We start from the raw sequence: 8,918 nt of genomic DNA, 5'->3' as shown, positions 1-8,918 counted from the left end.
CTGGTGACAGGCACAGGCAGCCTCAGGGCTGGGGGTGTTTTTTCATTGACATATTTGGGTTTCAATTATAAAATCAATCCCAGACTCATGGAACGGCTTGGGCTGGAAGGGGCCTGAAGGGACACCTTCCACTGGAGCAGGATGATCCAAACCCCATCCAACCCTGCCTTGAAGGAGTCTGGTCTGTGGCAAAGTGCTTTGGGGGCTTATCCTCCTTGTCCTTGTACAGGAACATCCTCAGATTGGACAACAGGGAGCCAAGAGCAGGGAAAGGAGGCAGGGAGACCCCAAAGGATGCTCAGGAAGCAGCCAGGCCCAGGCAGCCAGGTTTTCACACTTTTATTGTAAAGCTTTAGGAAGGGCTAATTACAATGGAGTTGGTCATCTTGACAGCTCAGCAAACGAACGGAACAGGGGAAGAACGGAAAGGGGGGGATCACGACGGTGTCATGCTCACGGCTCCGAACAGAAAGAGTTACAAGGGAATCAATTGTGCTCACAGCGCCCGGGGAAAACCAAGCCCAAGGCCCGAAGGCTTCCCCGCACAGGGAAATGCATCACACATTGAGCAGTACAACCTTAGCAAGAGGCGTCGCCTTAGACATAGGGCACCATCTGAAAAATAGTGGGGGTACTTTACTCTGCCATAGGATTTCTCCTTTAGAAAAGCTACACCTGCATGTACATAAAACTGTACAAAAAACAAGGCATCACAAGCAAGGAAATGAAATCTCGTATAAATAGAACCAACACTGAAGAGCTACAAAGGGGTCGCTTAGATCCTTCCCACGCAGCCCGCCTGCTCCCTGGCTCCCACCTTTGGTTTTCCCCCCTGGCTTGTCCTAGTGCAGTGTGAGATACAGTGAACCCTCCTCCTCCTCCTCCTCCTCCTCCTCCTCCTCCCTGTGCTTGTCTGGACTGGAGCCCGTGGGGAGCTGTTCCTCCCCCCACGCGCACAGAGGCTTTATCCTTCTGGCTTATAATTGTGCAAATGAGCTTCTTCCCACAGCACCTCTTCCTCACCCTCCCCCAGGACTGATCCCCAGCCACACTGGCAGCTTCCCCCCGGGATAAATCCCCTCGAACCCCTCTCCCAGGACTGATGTCCAGCGCCCTCTCCTCCCCTCCATCCCACTGCACCCCTGGCACCCCACTGGTCCCATTGCCCCCTCTGGCCTTCCCCACAGAGATCTTCCCCTAGACCCCCAAAGCCACTGCACCCCCAGACACCCGGACACCCAACCCTGGCCCCGCTGTGCTCCCCTTCCAACCCCCAGCAGCCCTCTGTGCACCCCACAGGACTCACCCACCCCCAAACCCCAAACCCACCCCTAAACCCATCCCTCGGGGACCCTTCTGCACTAACCCCCCTCCCCCTGCACCGTGCTCGCACTGAGGACATCGCCAGGTGCTCCAGGAGACAACACAGCAATTCCAGCCACAGGAATTCCAGCCTCGGGATCCCTCTGGGGACCCCAGCACAAGGTAGGGAGCCCACCCGCCGGGATAAGGTGGTTTTGGACAAGCCCCCCTCGGATGTGGCTCTCCCGGGGGTCCCCAAGAGGGGCACTGGACACTGCCACTGCCTGAGCCCAGGGGAGGCGTGAGCAGCCGAGTTGGCAGTGGAGTCAAAGATCGTGGCCAGCGCGGCCAAATTGCACATTCTGCCCAGTTTGGCCCTGAAACTACAGAGCTACAATAAAAACAAGTTCAGGAGCGGCACCTGCTCAGGCAGCCAGACCGGGGGAACTCGGTCCCGCGGGGCAGAGCAGGAATCCCGGCCGGGCTGGACATCCCCCAGGAGCATCCCGCCCGTCTCCAGGGACACCTGGCCGGGCAGGAGCAGCAGCGGGAGCCGGGAGGAGGGTCCTGCCTCCTCCGGGTGGCACCGCCAGGTGCCGGGGCTGCGGAGTGGCAGCGGTGCCACTCGCGGAAGGCAGGGCTGGGGCACGAGGGACGCGAGGGACGCGAGGGACACGAGGCAGAGGGTGCGAGCAGGCGCCTTCTGCCGCCCTTCCTTTGTCCCCCGGGGCTCGGCTGGCACCGTGTCCCCTCGGGCGGTCCTGCCACCGCCCCATCATGGGGAGAGGAGCTGCTCAGAGCGGGGTGCTGGAGGGGAAGGAGCTGGGCAGGGGGGTCCCGACAGGCACTACAGCTATGGCAGGGCAGGCCCTGCCCCGGCCCAGCCCGGCCCTGCGGGGTCCCTGTGCCCCCAGAGCCACCCCCGCGGGGTCCGAGGATGCGCCATCCTGCCGGCCTCGCTCCCTCAGGAAGATGCCAGAGCTGGAGACGGGAAGCACAAGGGTGCAGCACGGCCCCTCCTGCGGCCCAGCGGGCAAGGACTGGCGAGGGCTGCCCAGCAAGGAGGTGCGAGTGGCCCGGACCCCTCCTGCCAGGGGTGCACCCCAAAACCAGCACTGTGCCCCAGCTGCCGAGGGAGCAGTGACAGAGGCAGGGGTCCCCCCGTGGGGAGCCCTGTGAGGGGCAGGGGCTCCTCTCCCTCCACCCCGGCTGGGGACCCTGCACGGGAGCTGAGGAGGCCGGGGCAGCGGGGACCTGCCGGGGCGGGGGGTGGCCCGTGGACCTTTGACAATGGAAGAGAAAGCTGGACCCCCGTGAGAGTGGCCCTGTGGCCTAAGGGCAGCGGGAGTCCAGCGGGCAGGGGCTCGGCGGCCCCCGGTGTGACCCTGAGACAAAGCTCCTCCTCACAAAGGCAATGGTGGCTTTACAGGCGGGTGGGACGGAGGTCGAGGGCACGGCACAGCCTGGCCTCGTGGGCATCCCCTGCCCCGGAGGAGGCCCGAGGCGATGGGCTGAGAGCCGCTGGCGACCTCCCTGCCAGCAGAGGCGGACTGAGGGCTTCTCCGGACCCAGCCGGTCCCTTCCTGGGGACATCCCCTCCCCGGACCCAGCCGGTCCCTTGACTGGGGGCTTCCCCACTCCTCCTCCACCCGCCAGGCGCAGGGCCACCACCGGGGACCCCCCCACACCCCCAAAGCAGCCCCCACCTATGGCACCGGGCAGTCCCTAGGGACCCTGCAGCTTGTGGGCACAGTGACAACGTTCAGAAAGAGATCCAGGCTGAAAAAACAGCAAAGTCCCTACAAGTCCGGCCAGGATGCTGCCCCTCTCCTCCAGCTCCCCAGCTGCTGTTTCAGGGACTGATCACATCTCTATTTACAATATAGAACATGAGTGCGGGCCGGACGCTGCGCTCCCAGGGGCTCTTCCACGCAGGAAACCATTCAAAGCTGGAACTTGCTCCCTGTGGTTTGTAATATTTTTTTTCTCTCTTTTTTTTTTTTTTTTTTTTTGCTTTGTTTTGTTTTTCCTCTTTTTTTTTTGTCTGCTTTTTTTTTTTTCTTTTCGTTTTGTTTTGTTCTCTCTTTAAACGTCTTTTTTTTTTTTTTTTTTTTTTTTTTTTTCTGTTTCAAGGACAATAAAAAGTTGCGATCAGGCAGGACTTGAATGTCATTCCTATAAGATTCGTATTTACAGGAGTCTACAGCAAAGAGACAGGCAGCTGGCTCCCCCCGTGCTCGGGGACACCCCTCGTCCTATGCCCCAGGAACTCCACCAGCTCTGCGTGGACCTTTGGTACTTAAGCCCTTCTCTCCCTTCTCCGTGCCCTCCGCACCAGGAGCCTGCCCAGCCCTCCCTGGCAGCAGTTCGGGATGCTCGGCAATTGGGGTTGGGATGCTCAGCAATCGGGGTTGGGATGCTTTCTCATCCTCCCCACCCACCCCCAGCCCCAGGGCAACACGGGGTTAAAAAGGCGCTCCTCTCATCCCTGCCTCGCCCTGCCCTGCTCCCCGCAGAGCCCCCAGCCTGGAGAAGCGGAGCCATAAAGCATCGAAGTGGAAAACGTTCCTCTGGCCTCTGCTCCCTGCCCCTCACGCCCAGCCTCACAGGTAGATCTCCCTCTTGGTGGTCTGAGCCGAGGGGGTGGTGGCTGGCTGGAAGTCCGAGGTCTGGGTGAGAGGAATTTCCTCCATGGGAGAGTCCTTGCAGGGCTCATGGCTACTATTGGAGAAGGCACTGTACGTGGGGAGCAGGCGGAGGTTGGCCATTTTGGTGCTGCGCTCTTCCGACAGTCTGGGGCTGCCGTTCCCGACTTGCTCTTGACTCCCTCTGTCTTGGTAAGGCACAAAAGTGGAGAGTTTGAGGGCGTTCTTGGGCCTGCGGCTGGGGGAGGACTGGCCAGGCATCCAGCACGTGTCGGAGTGGCCGAACTCTGTGCACTCCCGGGTGCAGGTCCCAGTCATGGCTACATCGGGCAGAGGCCGGAGATCTGCGGGGAACAAGGGACAGCGGCGTTATCCCGGGAATCCCCTCGGCATCAGGGACCGGACATCTCCGTCCTACCCACGCTGGGAGGGACGGATGCACTCCTCTCGTCCAAATGTTTTTCCCCTCACCGTGGCCTGCAAGGTCTCGGGAGCATTCCCACCATTCCCAGCTCCCTGTTTTTTCCTGGAATTTCCCCTCGCCACAGGCTCTGGGCCCATTTTTCTCCTCACTATGGGCTCTGGGCCTGTTTTTCCCCTCAGCACAGGGCGGCCATTTTGAGCTCTGGGCATTTCCAGATTCCCATTCCCCCCTTTTTCCCCACGATTTCCCCCCTCACCATGGCCTGCAGGGTCTTGGGAGCATTCCCAGAACCTGGGAGCCGGACTGATGGACATCCCAGGAGCCAGATCCATGGACACCCCAGGACAGCCAGGGAGCAAGGCAGAGCTGGCAGGGAAACCCAAAGGCACAGAGAAACAGGAGGCAGAGCACAGGGCAGAGCTCCCCGAGCCCCTTTGGAGACCAGGACTGCACAGTTTGGATTTGCACAGCAGGACACACGCTGCCACACCAGGATTGTCATCCCAGAAGTTTAGGCACCGCCTGGAACCTGCTAAATCCCAGGAATTCCCACTGGGAACCACCCATGGCTTCAGTGTGCAGAGAGAGAAGTGCCCTGGACTCAGCCCAGAGGCACAGCCGTGTGTCCTGGGCAGCATCCTCGGGAATCCCTGCCCTGCTCCCACCAGGCATTCCAGGCCACATTCCAGCCTTCCTCAGCAGGAGTCACAAATCCAGCCAGAAGTCCTGGTCTCCTGTGGAGCCGGGAATCCCTGAGGACACGGAGGCAAAGCCATGCCTATCCTGAGAGAGGCTGGAGATGCCAGGAGTGCCCTGTCCACCAAATCCCTGCTCCTGAGGGAGCCCAGCACCTGAGGGCACCACAGCTCCCTGCTCCTGGCACAGCCAGGACACTGAGCACCAGTTACCCCAGTCCACGGACTGGTGTCTTCACACACCAGCCACCCCCTGCCCCAGGTGTCCCTGAGCCTTGGCCAGGTGTCCCTGGCACAGGCAGCACCCGTCACGAGGTTTCTGAGGCTGGAATTTGGCACTTCCATGCAGAGCTGAGTGTCCCTCCCAGAGCCATGCCAGCCACGAGCCATTCCTGCCCAAATTTGGGACACCACGTCACTGCCTGCTGCCACAAGCAGATCCAGCCTGGTGCTGATGCTGGGGTGGAACCATGACCTTGAGGCTGCTCGGACTTCCAGATGTCCCTGTGGTTCCCAAAAATCCTCTCCACTTTTCCACCACCGTGGAGCTCTCTGCACTGACAGACTGACGGAGGGAGGTGCTAAGGAACTCTGGGCACCTGAGACATGTGGGGCACTCCCTGAACACAATTCCCACAATTCCCTCATCCCAAAAGCAGGACAGAGCCACGGGCGCTCCCTGAGCCCTGGGAAGAGGCAAACCAGAGCACCATGGAGGAGTTCCTGCCCTGGCCAACGCTCCCTCCTGCCACCAGTTTGGGACTGTCACACACCCGAGTCACCCTGGCACAGCTTTCACACACAGGATGCAGGAGAAGGCTCCAGACAATGCTGGGAATGCTCGACACCGGCATGGATGAAAGGGCGAAGTCAGCAGCCAACCATTGTGTGAGCACATCTTGCCCTAAAACAGCCCCCAGTGACCGTCCCCAAAGGCAGTCTGGTTTCCCCCTGGGGCCTGTGCCCAAATTCCATCCCTGGTGCCCACGGAAGCTCCCCCTGGAAGCTGGGATATCCTGGTGGGAGCCACACGGACATACCTGATGGCAGCCCCCCTTCACAGCCTGCTCCGCTCAGGGGACTCTGATGAGGGGCAGAAAAAGGACGACAGCGTCACATCAGTGCACAGCCCCGGCCTCCACACCCCCTTCATCCTCTGCCACCCCCTGTCCCCCTGGTCCCCGCTGCCTCCTGGCCCTGCTCCAGCCTCCTGGAAGCCGCTGGGCCACCGCTGCTCCTCCTCCCTCCCTCCTTGCTCCAGCTTTATCCTGATCCTCCCTGCAGCCCAGCAGCCCTGGCGGGACTCACACGGGGACGCTCGAAGCCACCTGGGTGGTGACACCAGAAGCTCAGGCGTGCGGAGGGGCTGGGGCCGTGCACAGAGACATGGATACATCCCATGGATACACACATGGACAGGGATACACACGTGGATACACACACAGGGATCCATCCCAGCAGGATGCTCCGCCCTGCGCACCGCACGCGGGGCACAGCCATGCTCACACCGCGGGGACAAAAAGCAGCAGCAGCAGCAGCAGCACAAAAGCAGCGCAGGGGACACGGCAGTGGCGGTGGCAGCACGAGCACGGCTTGGCAGGGCACGTCCTTGCACCAGCTGCCCTTTTTCCTGGGGAGTTGCCTCCATTCCCTCTCCCATGTGAGATACAAAACCAGAGGCACAACTGCTCCGTTTTCATCCCTGCTCTGGGCGAGTCCAAGCAGAGAACGGAATCTGAATCCCAGAGGATCCATCAGGTTTTCCTCTCAGGACCCACAGGATGCTCCAGTGGCCACACAATGGCTTGGTCACTTTGAGGTCGTGTTCTGTGGCCTTTCACTCCTGTCCAAGAGGAATTATCGCCATCCTTCCCTCACCAACTTTCCTCCTGGACATCCTTTCCACTTCCAGAAAGGCCCTGGTGCTCTGTGCTCCCAGGGGAGTGGATGGGAGCCATCCTCTCTTCCTGGGGCAGAAGGAGCTTTCCGAGGGGACTGGCAGGACTGAAATAAAATCCACCTCTGCAGGGAACAAAGCTACGGAGATTTCCTCGTGCCAGCAGCAGCTTGGGAATGGCAGGATCAAGCAGGAACGCTGTGTTCAGGGTCTTTTATTCTGCTTTTCCCATTGTCTGCTCCTGGCACTGAAGGCTCTTTCCAGCATTGTCCCCTCTCTTGTGGAGCTGCTGAGGAGCGGATTCGGTGCCATGAGCCCGGAACGGGGCAGGGTGGAATTCCTGAATAGCTGGGACTGAGGGAAAACACGACCCCATGGCCTAATTCCCAGCACATGCTGGTGGCTCGGGAACTCTGATGTGCCACCAGACAAGCACAAATCCCTCTCGGATGGGAATTTTGCCCCATTTTTCCCCAATTCTGTGGGGTGGTGAGGAGGCAGGCCCACACCTCGGGGTGCACAAAGGGTGCTCGGGATTTCGGATCCCTCCTCCACCCAAAATGCACTTTTGCACCTCTGAAGCCCTGGAATGTGACAACATTCCCAGGGATGATGAGGATGGCCACGCCCTCCCTGGTATCAGGGTGTCCTGGCCACACCAAGTAAAGCTTTGTGCAGCTGCCGTCTTTTCCCGAGCTTTGGCCCATCCTGGTTATTCCAGGCCACCAGACTGTGCTTCCCAGGCAGGGAAGTGGTTGTTTGGGCATTCACAACCCTCACATCCTCCTGGCTCAACCCTTCCTGCAGCTTTGCCTCTCTCTGGTGTCCCCCTGTCAGCTGCCTTGGGGTGCTCTCCTCCTTAGGGATGAATCCAGGACAGGAAAGGCTGGGATCCCTTTTGTTTTTTGGGGTTTTACACCAGGACACCCTCAGAGATGCCAGGTTGGCTCAAACAGAGGCACAAATCGCTGATGATGAGTTTCCTATCTCACTCTCTCCCCACGCAGGGCAGGAACTCATCCCGTCACAGAACTCCTCCAAAACCTTACTGGGGGATCCCAGCAGAGCTCTGGGGAACTTTGGGAACAAAACAAAAGCAGCAGCCTCAGCCAGCAGCGCTTCCATCTCCTGCAGGAGACGGACAGAGGTTCCCTGGCCCTCTGCAAGCCTGGGAGCTCCAAGCAAAGCCTGAGAGCCAGCCCTGAGCGCGCTTTCTATGCCACCTTCTACAACATCCCCAGCCTGGTTTGGCCCTCCTGTGTCTTGCACTTGCATCAGTGCAGGGAGAGCGGGGCTGGATGATGCAGCACAGAAATTTTGGAAGGGAGAGGATGTGCTGGAGCAGCTCAGGAAGGGGAGGCAGTGGGGCTGTGACAGAGCAGAGCACTGCAGAGGATGCAGAGAAGCCCAGGAAAGGGGAGGAGGGAAGCACAGCATGCCAGGAGGGACTGGAAAGGCTGTGGGGAAATCGGGAATGGGAGTGTGGGGAGAGCAGCTGGGAGGAAAACGACATTCTTTCCCAAAGCTGGGATCAGAAAGAGCTTTCTTCCCTCCTCGGGGAGAACTCATTCCAGTCAGCTGCCCCAAAATCAGAGCCCCAAAGCCCTGAGCTGTGCTGGCCCTGGGGACAGAGGGATGGAGCAGGGCCACACTACACCAAAAATTCCAAAGGTCTCTCCTCAGCCGGGGAAAGGGGCAGTGCTCCCAGGAGAGGCAGCTTGGCCACCTGGAAATGCCCCTTCTCCCATTCCAAGCCCCCAGGGCTCTGCAGAGCCCTCTGGGATGTCCCTGAGGGTGGTGGCCTCCCGTGACATCACCTCCCAGCAGCACTGTCCCCTTCCCTGTGCAACCAGGACTCCCTTCCTGCCCCACAGCTCCTGGCAGCCGGCACCATTCCCTATTCCACCATTCCTGGTGCCGTTCTCCTGCACCGTGGCTCCTCCAGGAACCATTCC

The 8,918-nt window shown here is 60.1% G+C and overlaps 1 protein-coding gene across 1 annotated transcript in view; it reads right to left on the bottom strand.

Moving 5' to 3' along the window:
- Positions 1-324: 324 nt before the first annotated feature.
- LOC148222061 (protocadherin-9-like) overlaps positions 325-8,918 on the bottom strand; it is a 28,634-nt gene continuing 20,040 nt past the window's right edge. The window contains exons 2-3 of the mRNA XM_088173909.1: positions 6,107-6,149; positions 325-4,291 (exon numbers count right to left, since the gene is read on the bottom strand). Of these exons, the coding sequence (XP_088030035.1) occupies positions 3,906-4,291; positions 6,107-6,149 (429 nt within the window). The 3' untranslated portion in view covers positions 325-3,905. The remainder of the gene's footprint in view (positions 4,292-6,106; positions 6,150-8,918) is intronic.

Source organism: Sturnus vulgaris, chromosome 15 (assembly GCF_052056855.1).
Source record: "Sturnus vulgaris isolate bStuVul1 chromosome 15, bStuVul1.hap1, whole genome shotgun sequence".
Taxonomy (NCBI): Eukaryota; Metazoa; Chordata; class Aves; order Passeriformes; family Sturnidae; genus Sturnus; species Sturnus vulgaris.
This window is presented reverse-complemented; position numbering and strand designations above follow the sequence as displayed.